This window comes from Dendropsophus ebraccatus, chromosome 1 (assembly GCF_027789765.1).
Source record: "Dendropsophus ebraccatus isolate aDenEbr1 chromosome 1, aDenEbr1.pat, whole genome shotgun sequence".
NCBI classification, from domain to species: Eukaryota; Metazoa; Chordata; class Amphibia; order Anura; family Hylidae; genus Dendropsophus; species Dendropsophus ebraccatus.
In genome coordinates, this window is record NC_091454.1 from 46,598,475 (window position 1) to 46,613,094 (window position 14,620).

At 39.5% G+C, this 14,620-nt stretch overlaps 1 protein-coding gene and 1 long non-coding RNA gene across 2 annotated transcripts in view; one reads left to right on the forward strand and one right to left on the reverse strand.

Annotated features, from left to right (window-relative positions):
* Nucleotides 1-1,129: 1,129 nt before the first annotated feature.
* Nucleotides 1,130-14,620, reverse strand: part of CTNNA1 (catenin alpha 1) — a 41,386-nt gene continuing 27,895 nt past the window's right edge. Inside the window, exons 10-18 of the mRNA XM_069970351.1 lie at nucleotides 14,270-14,362; nucleotides 10,970-11,126; nucleotides 10,038-10,238; nucleotides 8,845-8,996; nucleotides 7,817-7,927; nucleotides 6,585-6,766; nucleotides 5,471-5,576; nucleotides 5,036-5,170; nucleotides 1,130-3,029 (exon numbers count right to left, since the gene is read on the reverse strand). Coding sequence (XP_069826452.1) covers nucleotides 2,742-3,029; nucleotides 5,036-5,170; nucleotides 5,471-5,576; nucleotides 6,585-6,766; nucleotides 7,817-7,927; nucleotides 8,845-8,996; nucleotides 10,038-10,238; nucleotides 10,970-11,126; nucleotides 14,270-14,362 — 1,425 coding nt within the window. The 3' untranslated portion in view covers nucleotides 1,130-2,741. The remainder of the gene's footprint in view (nucleotides 3,030-5,035; nucleotides 5,171-5,470; nucleotides 5,577-6,584; nucleotides 6,767-7,816; nucleotides 7,928-8,844; nucleotides 8,997-10,037; nucleotides 10,239-10,969; nucleotides 11,127-14,269; nucleotides 14,363-14,620) is intronic.
* On the forward strand, nucleotides 2,763-7,452 carry LOC138792668 (uncharacterized). The gene is made up of 3 exons (XR_011363172.1): nucleotides 2,763-3,044; nucleotides 4,904-5,194; nucleotides 6,823-7,452. It is a non-coding gene; the product is annotated as an uncharacterized lncRNA (long non-coding RNA).

Below are 14,620 nucleotides of genomic sequence, written 5' to 3' on the forward strand. Positions count from 1 at the left end.
GCTGCTCATATACAGTCATCCAGCATCCAGGAAGTGAACAGCACAGATCTCCCCCCACACAATGGGCTCATCCAGCTCAGAAACAAGTTGCCAAATAGTGACCGACAACTTTTCTTCGACCACCCTTATCTAATAGGACCAGTGTCCTATTAGAATGTTGCTCATAATATATATTGATGACTTGATTGATAACTTTTAAAATTGATATCAAAACTCAATTTTAAATTGTTCTAAGATTCTTTTTAAGGGTACAACCCCATTGACGTTTTTGCTGCGTGAATCAGTCTTAAAAATAAGCAGGCAAAACGCAGGTTGGCTTTATACAATTGTTCTGCGTTAAAATATGCAATTGCGTATTTTTGAAGCATGAAGCTTGTTGTTAGCAAAGCATCAGTTGTTAACAACCTGTGCGAAAAACGCATGTAGCTTCACGCTTCAAAAATACGCAATTGCGTATTTTAACGCAGAACAATTGTATAAAGCCAACCTGCGTTTTGCCTGCTTATTTTTAAGACTGATTCACGCAGAAAATACGTCAAGTGGGTTTGTACCCTAAAGCTGGAGTCGGAGTCGGTTCATTTTTTCCCCGACTCCAGCCAAGACTAGTTCCAACTCCGACTCCACAGCCCTGGAGCAGACACATGGATATTAGTGGTCTGCTGGTCATTTTGCAGGGCTTTGCCACTGCTCCTCCTTGCAAAAAGTCCTGCTGCTGTATTGTTGCCTTCCTATGGCCCGCTCCACATCTCCTGGTATCTGCTCCATGCTCAGAACACTATGCTGACAGACACAGCAAACCTTCTTGCCACAGCTCGCATTGATGTGCCATCCTGGATGAGCTGCATTACCTGAGCAACAACTGTGGGATGTAGCTTCATGCTACCTCTAGTAATGAGAGCAATGGGAAAATGCAAAGGTGACCAAAACAGCAGCCAAAAAGGATGAAAACAGAGAAATGAGGGGGTGCTATAAATCACTTCTGAGTGAGGGTTATGTCTGAATATCCACATCACCTACCAGTGCTGATGCCTACTAATCAATAAGGCAAAATAGTGGACCAAGGATTGGAGGGTTAATCACAAATTATACCAAGAGCCACCACGACATTTCCCAATACACCTACTAAGTGTTGATAAAACTAGATACTTTATTATATATTCATTAACAAAACACACATTTAAAAGTTAATTGCAACCCACACCTGAAATGGAAACAAGAGTGGTCCAGTCTCTGGAAGGAAGTGGCCATGTTTTACTAACACTGGATAACTCCTTCAACTGGTGAACAGAAAAAGACCTGTCCACCAACTTTCTCAGCATCCTGGTCACTAGAGACAGAATGTACTTAGCAACAGTAAGTGAACAGCAAATTAGCATTTTTGTTACAAAACATCAATTGATTCACAATTATATTTCGGACTGTTGATATAGCACAATCTGTGTAAGATAAGGAAGATAGTGTCCATTTAAATTTACTGTACAGCTGTAAGTAACTCCCAGATGCTTAGAACATTTCCCCAGCTACCGAGATAAGTCTGCACAGGTAAGTTTAATAGACTGTGATGTGATAGGTATGCGTTAATGTGCATCCACACATTATTATAGTACACTATATTAAAATGGTTCAAAACATTTTATAGTAAAAAGTTTACTTTATTTTCCGCATAGAAATCAGATTTCTGGATTTATAATTACACTTTCAAAGCTTTTTTCAGTGTTATGAAATGTGCTTGAACAAAGAACTGTATAAATTAAAAATAGAATTATAAAAAGGAATGTAGCTGAGAAGAAAATGAAAAATATAAGTTGCAGTTTTTGCTTTACTTCTTCCAAAATCTAAAAATATGTTACAGTTCTAGCGAAATTGAACTTATTAGCCATAAAGGGTCTGATTAAGCCAGAAAGAAATGACCACTACAATGTAGAATCAGGTTGTTATGTTCTAAGTCTAAACCACATGACCCTGCATTATTTAGGTCAGAGATGGGGAACCTTCGACCCTCCAGCTGTTGCAAGACTACAATTTCCTTCGGCTGTCCAGGCATGATAAGAATTGTAGTTTTGCAACAGCTAGAGGGTCGAAGGTCCCCCACCCCTTATTTAGGCTAATACAAAAAAGATGGTAAAGCTATTCTCCAGAGAGACTAGGTATCATGCGACTCTGACTCTACTAAGCATGCATTCAGTAATGTTCACTGCTGCATATTTAACTTATCAGATAAAGCAGCTATATAGCATTGGAGACAACTATTATAAAAGATAGAAAGAGAGAGAGAGAAAGAAAGATGGCTTCTGATTTAGTGTTGGACTAAAAAGTGGCATTAAAAAAATAAAACATATAAAGAGTAAAAGATAACCATTATCCAATCAAATCAGTCAAAGCACTGGCATACACAGGGGACCTAAACTGGCTTGTGTATAAAGTATGTAAGCAATACATCATTCTGAGATAAAACCATTGCTAGATACTATTAAACCTCAGATTATAGATTGAAAATATAAAGACTTCGCTCACAGTTTTGTAACTTAATGGTTGGTCAGGCAGGCAATGTTCAACTACTGAAAACAAGATGTACATAACTTTCCATGTAGACAGTGGTGTCATCTATATGATATAAGCATTGCCCAAAAAGACAGTTTTTATCTCATTCCCTAATTACTTTATACCCTCAACTTGATTAATAAGAATAAAACTGCTAAAAAAGTGAACAATGCAAAATATCACATTTACGTCACATATGCTTATATGCTCTCCATGACTTTAAATTCACTAAGCGCCTGCACAGGATTGACATGTTTTTTCTGAGATGCACGTTTTATTTTGGTTTGAGTCTCGTCCTGTTTTTCTCTCTTGACCAGTGGCTTTTTCTCTGGAGCCTTCATTTTCCATGAGACGGCAGGGAGATTCAGGGAAGCCATTCCCTGTGATTTCTGGTACTTGGTAGAGGCCACATAAGATGCCTTCACGGTCTGCACCACAGCATTCATCAAATTCTTAGCAGCTTGAATCAGGGACATGGCACTGTCAACCTAAAACACCAATTTGTAAGTATTTTATTTATTTTTAACAGCAACACACTAACTCCTCAAATTTGCATTTGTTGTACTGTAAGAGCCAGTTCACATGTAGTAAAAAAGGCAGAATTCCACAACGGAACTCTCGCAGTGCGCAAGCTGTCCCATCGACAGCCTGTATTACATGGAGAAACAGATCGCTGATCTCAGGGAGACCAGCCAAATGACAACACCGCCAGCTGCTAGTGAAAGCGCTCAAAGCAGTGAAGTCCCAGGTGCATTGGCCCCTGGGAAACATGAATATGGAAAAGAAGAGCCCATGGAGCCTCATCAAAGTGCCTCAAAACACAGGACTAGCCAGATATCCCTCCGGGAAGGACCCAGCCAAGGGGTGGCTCCTGTAAGGAAACCACCATATTAAGTGGCCCTATAAGTCAATGTAATGACAAGGGGGGGAAAAAAAGGCTCTACTAGGCATTGCTCCCACCTAGCCAGAATCCTGATGAGGGGCAACACCCCGAAACAACTGTATGTGGATGGTTACCTGGCCTTGGTTTGTCCCTTGTCATTACATTGACTTATAGGGCCACTTAGTATGGTGGTTTTGGTAGTTTCTTTACAGGAGCCACCCCTTGGCTGGGTCCTTCCCGGAGGGATATCTGGCTAGTCCTGTGTTTCGAGACTCTTTGCTGAGGCTCCATGGGCTCTTCTTTTGCATATTTATGTATTACATGGAGGCTGGCGGGATACTGTGTCGGAGAGTTCTGTCGCGGAATTCCGCCTCTTTTACTACATGTGAACTGACCCTAAATGTTTCATATAGAGTCCCATTATCCACAAACATATCTGCTATGATATAACTACCCCCTTTAGGAAGGTATACCTCTGAGACATGCCGAGGGTGGAAGTGGAGGGCTACGGAGCAGAATAGGTAATATTCTTAACATTAACGGAGAATGTGCAAACCACGTAGATCCTAAAACTAGAAATGAGCAAACTTACAGTAACTTCAGGTTTACGCAAATTTGACCGCTTAGCATTTGAATCCCGCAGCCTGGAGAAGTTCGAGGACTGTATGCATCTTCTCTTGGGTGCAGGATTTAAATGCCAAGCAATTGGGTTTGCATGAACCCTAATTTACTGTAGATTAACTCATCTCTACTTAGAACCTATGCTTAAAAGATTACCTTTGACCTGTTAATGCCAATATTAGTTTTACTGTAGAAAAGCTCAATCTTGCCTAAAATTTTAACAGCAAAATGACAGATCACTGTGCATAAAAGAACAAAAAACCTTTACACAATTCAGTAGACAGAGAGAAAAAAAGTTATAGGTGTCAGAATGTGTAAAAATGCAACAGGTTACAGGGGTTGGCCACTTTATAATAAAATTGCTCAGTGCTCAGTATTAGTAACCGTACACTCTATATACTGACAGCAGCTCCCTGTGTACCTCACAAAGCTAAAAATCAGACTTCCCTCTTCCAGGCTGTGCTGTTCTGCTCTAAGACGAGTCTGTCCATAAGGTGGCCAACATGGGGGAGCAAGGGACCATGCCCCACTCCCACTGTCCACCAATGAGTCTGTATATGCCTATGGAGGACACTGGGGGCAGGGCACGGTTACATGCTCCTCCATGTCGGCCATCTTTTGGACAGAATAACCATAGGGCATAACAGCACAGCCTGGAGGGGGCCTGATTCTAGCTCCATGAGGTAAACGGGGAACTGCTGTCAGTAAGTGTTGTGAGTGGGTTAATGAAGACTTGTGAAGATGTCTGAAGTTACAATCTATTAGTATGATATTTTTCATAAAACTGAAAAATTCTGGAGCAGAAAGAAAAGGATCCTTTGCGCTGACTATGTAACAAACTGATTTTTTAATCCACAGGTACCAGGTTATGGGACTGATATTATACCCTTTTTTCATCTTTGTGCGTTAAATCTGACACAGTGTTACCCTTTTTTGTATTCTTTTTTGCTTTGTCACTTTGCATTGAAAAATAAATAAAAATCTACTTACCCCAGAGACAACTAATTCACCTCCAAGATTCTGAACTTCAGCTTTAACTTTGCTGCAGATATTTAGCTGGTGGCAGTACAGAGCAATGCGTTGAAGATATGCCAAAAGATCTTGTTTACAAGCGGAATCAGGGCACTGGGGAATAAAACAAACATTAAAGTGAGTACATAGTATAGGTACTAAACAGGTAGAAATTCTTTACATTTTTATCCTCCATGCATTGTCATTCTAAAGTTCTACTAAAAGTGCTATCTCCATTTTCATGTTCATAAAAGACAGCAACAAACTAACATAAGAGGGCTAGTTTAAAAGACATAAATTAGAGTAAGTAAAACGCTGCAAGTTGGAGGACGTGCTAGAGATACATTAAGATATAGTGGTGATATAGTACAGTATAAAGTGGCTTTACATCTTTAAACAATTAAAAACACTTACATGATCAGCAATGGTGCGTCCCAGTTTGTCCATGCGTGACCCAGCTTCTGCAATCTTCTTTGCTGCACTGATTACATCCGATGTATTTTTAAGTGGTCCCTTTCCCCTGTAGAGAAGCAAAAATGCATCTGTAATGTGTCTCTATTTGTGCTGATTTTATGCAGATCAGAAAGTGCTTGTAAAAAAGAATAACTCCTACAAAGACCACCGGACCTGGTCCAGGTCCTAACACAAAAATCCTATATACAAGACCACCACTTCAATGGCAAAATATAAATCACTTTATTTAAATCACATATAAAATCACAAACAAATGGAGTAAAATTATGTGAACAAGAGGTACTGTACAAATATGCAAGAATAATAAGACAGAGTAATAAATCTATAGAAAAGGAATAAGTCTTGTCTACCACTGGAGGTGGTAGACAAATCCCTCTAAATCCTAACAGATAGATATCGGCTAGAATGTATCTAGACAGACTGAAATAGCTACCTGCTATTGCACTGATCCCGGATGAACCAAAGTCCACTGATAAATAGACAGTTCTGGGTCACAAATAAAGTTCAATCCCAAAGACCAAAAACAGTACCTGATGTAAGCTGCGTGCTACCACCTCTTACTCCATTTGTTTGTGATTTTATATGTGATTTAAATAAAGGGATTTATATTTTGCCATTGAAGTGGTGGTCTTGTATATAGGATTTTTTTGCTTGTAAAAAAGTTTATGAACGATCACAATGATGACACCAGTTAGAATTACAGATCCATATTTTTGCTAACATTATCACCATCTCTATAAAATTACCAAAATTGCAATGTGAATAGGGCCATGGAAACCTATGGGACTGAACTTTGTCTGCAGTTGCGGATTCGCAACTACAGACAAATAAACATAGGGACATGTGAATAAGGCCTCAATGTTATTAAAAGGCTAACAAGCTTCTTTAAAAAAAAAAAAGATCTTTAAGTGAAATGCTACACAGCTTGCGCCACACTCAGTGTTGAACCAAGCAAAACCGAATAGGTACAGCACTCAGCACTACGAGATTAACTACATTAGTTGACATAGGGATAGCCATTTAGTAAAGAAATGTATTATTGAACACAACTTACCTAGTAAAGTCTGTCATCTCCATCATTATCATACACATCTGCTTGGCCAAAACAATAATATCATTGCCGTTGTCATCCCATTTCGATACTTCAGCATCCAGTTTACTCTTCTCTTCTTGGAAGCTTGCAACCTGTTCAGCAATTTTAGCCTTTTGTTCTTGTGACAGTTGAGCCATAATTGCCTAGGATGTAATAAAAATGAATAAGTTAAAAAAAAAACTTTTTTTTTTTTTAAAAGGAGATCCTGAAAGAATAATTATTTCCCATATATCAATAACCCAAAAGAACCAGACTCTCTCAGATGTTGTATCCTTTAAACAAAACATGTGTAAATCCATGTATTTCTCTCAAATCCTTTGCAACAAAGATAACATGGGGTCAGAGACAAGTAAAGGTAAAAGCTGCAAGATGAGAACTATTTTAGATTTGTGTTTGCTTAGTTTTAAGGGGAAAAAACAAACCTATATACATCATTCCTCAATGGATAATACAGGGATTGACTGCATGATAAAACAACTTTTAGTATTATCATACCTAATATACATCTACACACAGTTGAGTCACAATGTGACCTTTTACATCGGCAGTGTATAGAGGGTGCGTTCGGGTGGACCAATGCGCTACAGTAGAGAAGCTCACTGCCTGAATAAACCAAAGGGCTACTGGATGTGTCTAAAACATTTCAATGAACCCTACTGTGCATGGGGCTCCAAAGTGGACAGATGGTCACTGCACCTATGATAAAATTTCATTTATTTGCAAGGAAGGCTTTAAATTTCACAGCAGTATCGGTATTGGACCTCTGCTGATTGGCAAAAGGGAAATGTTTTCTGCTGGAAGAAAACAAGCTGGTGGTGGCAACGGTATGGTCTGGGGAATACTTTGATGAAATTCTCTGGGCCCACTCCATGTGGAGGATGTGACTGGTAGACAGGATCTTCCAGCAAGAATAATATCTCAAAATAATATGCCAGATTTGAACCCAATTGAGCATCAGTGGAGCAACTATGAACATTGTGTTCGCTCTATGGATCCTCCCTTGTGAAACCCTCCCTCAGCTGTGTGGTGCAGTGCAGTCCGCATGGCTCTAGATACCTATGACAACCTCAAGATGACACTTGATATTCGCTATTGGTCATAATAAGTTTCCTAACAGATGTAGTTACCAATACAGAGTTTCTGAATAGATAAATATAGGTATATTATTCAATAAAAACGCTTATATAACTCACTCTTGCACTTTGTCCAGCAATAAGTTGGTCATCTTCAGTCTGGACACTGGTTCGACTCCTCACATCGAAGTCTTCGGTCTCAAAATCAGAATCATCTAACTCCTCAGGAGTCTGAAATAAGGAAAGTAAATTGACAATAAATCTAAGTTTACTTGCATGTGTTAAAATTATGCTTTAATTGTAAGAGAATGTGTGCGGTTACAATTTGAGAGCCATATAGAAAATTTCAGAGCAGAGACCAGTAAAGACTGATGTTAGGCTGCAAGGCTATTCCCTTGCTGGCTTCACGTCAGAAGTAGGAGTCCATACTTTTCTAGTGGAAGGCTTATTGGTGAATCACAGTCTCGACTAAAGCTATTTTTAAGTGTGGGTCTCACAGAGGCAGAGTGAACTGTCATGTATAAATAATAAAAGAGGTATGGCTGAAAGAACGGTGATAAGTAACTAATGGTTTGACTGGTGGAACCCCTGCGAACCTAAAAAACAGGACAGAGTCTTCCATTGGAATGGAACGGCTGATGTGCATGTATTTCTGCTCTATCCATGGTTTCTAGGGGCTGTGTGCTGTAGAGGTATGTGCACAATACGGAATCCCAGTGGAACACCCGTTGCGGATTCCGCAGCTCACACCCGAGCGCATCTCCACTGCTCCCATAGACTCCATTCTATGGTTTGCCAGATTCCGCCATCCGCCTTAAGTAGGAACCCGCTCATTTTTCGGGCGGACAACGGAATCTGGCAGACCATAGAATTAAGCCTATAGAAGCAGTGGAGATGCGCGCGGTCGCCAGAGTCCAAAAGCGGTGTTCTGTCAAGATTCAGTAGAGTGCACAAATTTCTGCTCTGCATTTCGAGAGAAAAGAGTTGGGACTCTGTTCTCAAGATGGGGGATTGGTGTTAATGGAGTTATCCAGTATTAAAAACAAATTAAATGTCATCTTGTCGTCATCTTCTGTTAGATCTTTATTCATTTTTATTAGCAGCTTCTGAGCAGATGTAATATTTAAAATAAATCCTATAAAACTTACCCTTATCATTAGCACTGCCTTTCGGATATCGCGGATCCCATCATACACTAATCGAGATGCATCAATAAATTCATTCTCATCCATTGGCTGATTTGTGTCTCCACTGAGGGCTTCCACTGCTGCGTCAACTTGCTCTGTGAACCGTGGCATGACTAAAAGAAGAAGAACAGGTCAGCACATGCAGTATAACAGTGCTACAAGGCTGTACACCCTTATAAAAAAACAAAACAATCGACAGCTTAGGGCAGTATGAGCAGACATGCAATATGCAAATATCTAAATGACGTTATGCCCATTTATGCATCAAGGCTTGCTTTTCTGACTGATACGTCTAATGGATCAAAATGAAAGTATAGTGGATCCTGACAGATCCTAATTGTTTTTTTTATAGACCAAAAAGCAGACTGAGCTATTCTGCCTGCCAAAAACACATGGAAAGGATGCCAACGGTTACTAACAGATGGCATTTTCCATCAGAAAAATTCCATTGAAATAAATGTGGTAAATCTGAAAAAATTTAGGCAAGAGCAGAGGAGAGAGCTGTCGGCTAAGTATGCATTCATCCAACCAACAGCTATTTAACGTGTCTGGTCAGCTTCATGTTATAATAAAGTTTTATTGCCAAATTGTTAATGCTCTCTGTTCTCTGGTGGACATTACTTTGGAAACAGACCTTTGTTTTAGAGCTTCGCGCTAAAAGGTTCCCTACCACAAAAAAAAAAAAAATTCAACAAAGAATAAAAAACAAATGTTAAAAAAAAGCAATTGGCACACACTATGTTTAGTAGTTGCTGCTAGAAATTTACAGTAATAAAGAAGCGAAGCTTCTCTCATTGGTGCTGGGAAAAGCTTGATCCAGTCCTGGGAAACATCTCCCAGTTTCCCAGGACCAGATCCAGCTTTTCCCAGCACCAATGGGAAAAGCTGCAGTGAGCCGCAGTCCATTAGAATGTAGCAGGCAATTTGCAGAGATAATGAAGTGCTTCACTTGATTATTACTGTAAATTCGTTCATCTATAATCACCGCCAACTATTTCTGGGCCATATCTGCAGTTATCATGTATATCAAGTAAACAAAACTAGAGACATTTCCCCATTTACACCCACAAAGCTTTAAGCTCAAAAAAGTTTCGGCCTCATGGCGCAGAACAAGAGAAAAACTTTGACGACATTGTACATGCTTTATGTTATACCTGTATTGGACAAAAGTGTGGTCGCTTCTAAAACTTTTTCTGTGTAAATTCCAGGTTCATAATTATCCATCTCTGAAGTAACGACATAGATTACTCTGGCTGCACGTCCACGTATTGCACCAGCTGTACGATCCAGCCCATCAACATCTTTTTCCTGAAGAGCTATGACACACTTATTGACATCCTCCAAAATGTGATTTTCTGGAAAAAAAAAAAATAACACTATTAAAATAGAAAAATGCTATATTGTTTGTAGGGCCATGGTCTACAATAGATTCTTAATCGTTATTCCAGTCATGTTTATAAATGAAAGAATGTGTAGTGTTTCAACTTCTCTATGCATCTTCTCTTAAATCATGGCCCTGAATTCTGTTGGCATGACTAAAGGATTGAATATTAACATGCATATAAAACCTCTCAAGAGGATTTTCCAGGATTCAGCAATGGACAAAGGTTGTGAATTGTGTTTTTCTTCTAATTTTTTATCTGGTTGTGCCATTTTTGATGTACATCAGGCATGGTGGCTCATTGGTTAGCACTGTAGCCTTGCAAGGATGGGGTCCTGGGTTCTTACTTAGCCATAACCCTGTTGACTAATGATGTTTATACATGCTGATTATATACGGTATACTGTATATGTGATACTTGTGCAATTCTGAGTGTGCTATTAGAACCTCCCCGCACTATAATTTATGTAATATTTTATTTATGTAATATTTTAAAGGGTTTAATATGAATGTTACATGACTATGCCTATTGTGTTTTTACGTGTAAAAACTGTAAAAGGCAAAAATCAAGTGAAAGTTACTTAGAAAAATGATTATCGTACAAAGTCCTTCGTGGTGATAATTTGTCATACAAAATTACCGTCACGCTTTAAAAGGACAGTACATCCCCTCCAAGAACAAGTTGGAAGAAAAGACCATAAATACCTGATACAGCCAAGAAGTCATCGATTGATGTGATGTCATCTACTGCATCAGTCAAGATACGAACTTGCTTTACCCACTGATCTTTGAAAAGATCCATTGTTTCCTGAGCTAGTTTGCTGTGAGGTTTAGCAGCAAGAGCCAAGGCTGCATTTATTACCTTCATTAACAGAAAAACACAAAAACAATGTTTGGTTATGAAATGTTAATCTATACCTGGATTTATTCATTTAAAATAGGAGAAAATGGGGATCATCATTTTTCAGTAACAGCTAGTTAGTTCCCACAAAAAACTGGCAGCACTGTTACTATGATGCAGAGCTAAACTCATATCATTTTCCATTATACCCTGTCGCACAGAATGGAAAAAAAAAACAAGATATCACGAGTCATTGCCCTATGAGGTATCTGTGAATAGGGAGTGGAAAAAAGTTTAAAATTTTTTTAACAGCAATCTAGCCACTTAAACACAAACAAAGTGTAGAGTGGAGCAATCATATTGGCCAGCAGTTGGTTATATTCTTGTTGATGGTCACTTAAAGGGGTTGTCCAGCAAAAATCTTTATCTTTCAAATCAACTAGTGTCAGAAAGTTATATAGATTTGTAATTTACTTCTATTAAAAAATCTCAAGTCTTCCCATACTTATTAGCTACTATAGGTCATGCAGGAAATGTTTTATTTTTAGTCTTTCACAGTGCTCTCTGCTGACACCTCTGGCCAAGACAGGAACTGATCAGCAGAGGTTTTCTATGGGGATTCCTAGAAAACCGAGACAGAGTTCCTGTCTCGGCCAGAGATGTCAGCAGAGAGCACTGTGTCAGACTGAAAATAAAACATTTCCTGCATGACATATAGTAGCTAATAAGTATGGAAAGACTTAAGATTTTTTTTAAAGTAGTAAATTATAAATCTATATTATAAACTTTTTGATATCAGTTGATTTGAAAGAAAAAGATTTTTGCTGGATAACCCCTTTAAGTTCTTTGTAGGTGGGTGGACTGACCACATAGGTATCTGTCACTGTGTTTATGTTTCTGGCAAGAGGTCTACCTACACCCCACTGATGGGAGAGGATATCCATTTAGGGTGCCTTTACACGTACCGTATCGCTGTGTTTTTATCGCTGCACTTTTGCTGCGTTTTTTACACGCGCGTTTTGATTTTCACACGATTTTCATGTGAAAAAAGAAACTCGCAAGTAAAAAAACAAAAACAAAAAAACCGCACCAAAAACGCAGCGTTAAAAACGCAGCGATACGGTACGTGTGAAGCTACCCTTAATATGACATTGCTATGTATCTAGTAAAGATCAGTCTATAAATATTTGTAATCCATGGGGGAGAGAAAAAAAAGTTCCTTTGTACTGTAATTGTTGGTGTGTTCTGTTAATGTGACAGAAGGGCTTAATGCTGTTTTTATGCAGCCATATATTTGCTAGGCAGGAGTTTAGCTCTATTTTGGAGGAATAATATCATTATTATGACTGTATGCCCTCTTTATTATTGATTCTCAGAAGTGGAATAACACCCTTATTGAACCCCGACTTCCACGGGAGGGGTGGCGGGGAGGCATTCCAGCTTGGAGTAATTCAGGGGCTTGGAAAAGCCTGAGACTTCGCACTGGAGAATAAAAAAATCTTTCTATGTTACAGAAGCACAAACAGATATATGAAAGGTAGCATGTGTCTCCTTGACCTAACAGCTATCAGTGTCAGCAGTATGGAACGTGAATTGAACCTCATAGGTTCACTCTATTAAGTTTTTTTTACTTTTTTTTTCCCCACTCTATTAAAGGGGTAGTGCGGTGGTAAAGAATTATTCACAGACTAACACACATTACAAAGTTATACAACTTTGCAATGTATGTTATGTTTGTGAATGGCCCCCTTCCCCGTGTCCCACCACCCCCACCCATGTACCCAGAAGTGTGGTGCGCTATACATTACCTGTCACGTGCCGACACCAGTCTCTGATCTTCAGCGAGTGACGTCTTCTTTGGGGCGGACTGTCCCGAATGCCGGCCGCCCTCTGCAGCGTCATCTGATGCTCAGCCGCAATTGGCTGAGCATAACTGTGCTCAGCCAATCGCGGCTGAGCACATTGTGACGCGGCGGAGGGGGGACGGGCGGCAGCGACTCGGCCGTCCGGCCGAAGATGACGTTTGGCACAAGATGGCGGACGGCCCTCGACATGGATCAGGTAATGTATAATGCACCAACACTTGCGGGTACACGGGTGGGGGTGGTGGGACATGGGAAACGGGGCGATTCACAGACATAAAATACATTACAAAGTTGTGTCACTTTGTAATGTGTGTTGTTCTGTGAATAATTTCTGAGCGCCGCACTACCCCTTTAAGTTAATGAAACTCAAAAGCCTAGGGGAAATTTCCGAGCACGGCAAGAGCCCATGCATGTCCAGCCCATGTCCTCTTATCCACCACCACTGTATAAGCTTGTATCTGCCTATATGACTGACGGCCACTAGATAACAAAAAGGCTTATATCTTTAATAACTAAATAAAAAAGTATGCCCTGGGTCCTAATGAGAAGCCCTTTCTAGCCATAGTCATTTACACCCTGGTTTTCCTGCTGACAGGTCTGCTATAAGCCCTTCTGCGGAGAATAGCTACTGAATGCAAGGAGGCAGAAGAGAACTGTAATAGTAACTGCAAGCGCTTACCACAGAATGCTAGACATTGCAGGTGCATATACAGAAAAGCACCCACTTACCACACATACAATAAAATGAACATAAACATAATCCCATTATATCTATATATTTTCTGTAATTAGATATTTGCCACATTATGAATTAGACAAATAGAATTTTAAACTCTGGTACAGAGAACTAAAAAAAAAAAAAAAGACAAAAAAACCCCACACACAATAAAAATTTGTGTCTGTGTCTAAAAGTTGACCCAAATAAAGCCAGAGACTCATAACTAGAGATTACTTAATTTACATTACAAACGAAGTGAAGCACTTCATTTGCTCGGCAGTCGGCTTGATCTCCACTAACCACGGGTGCCTGGAAAATCTGTATTAAGCTGGAAGTTTCCCAGAAATTCACACATCTCTACTTATAACACTTCCTAAAAATAAGAGTGATGACTATTTGTATGTAGACAGAGGCATAAGTCATCAAAAATTCTCATGGTGCAGATGCTGCACACACAGAACACTGTCTAGTTTAACACTGACTATGCACTGTATAATAACAACATATTGTAATTTTAATTTCCTTATGACAGGAACATGAAATGAACATCCTTGTATATCTAGCAAGGTGCAGACTGTTACCTGTGGACACAAAGCTTCCAGCTGACTTGCAGACATGCGAACCAGTTTAACACCTTCTTCATTATTGGATATAGAGCATGCCAAATTGGCCACCTACAGGAACAAGTTACAACAAATCAAATCGTTAATGGAAGAAAGTACAAAATACAGACAAAAACTACTATTATTGCAGAAGTTGGGGGGAGGGGAGGAGTGGCCTCCTCCTGCACCTGATTTATCATGATTTACGCCTTGCAGGTGTAAATCATGATACAAATCTACACGTGTGTCTCTTAGTAAATCCGTCCTGAAAAAGGGGGTGGTGCTTTAAGCCTAGTGTACTCATAGGCCAGTTTTCATACAGTCCCTGTT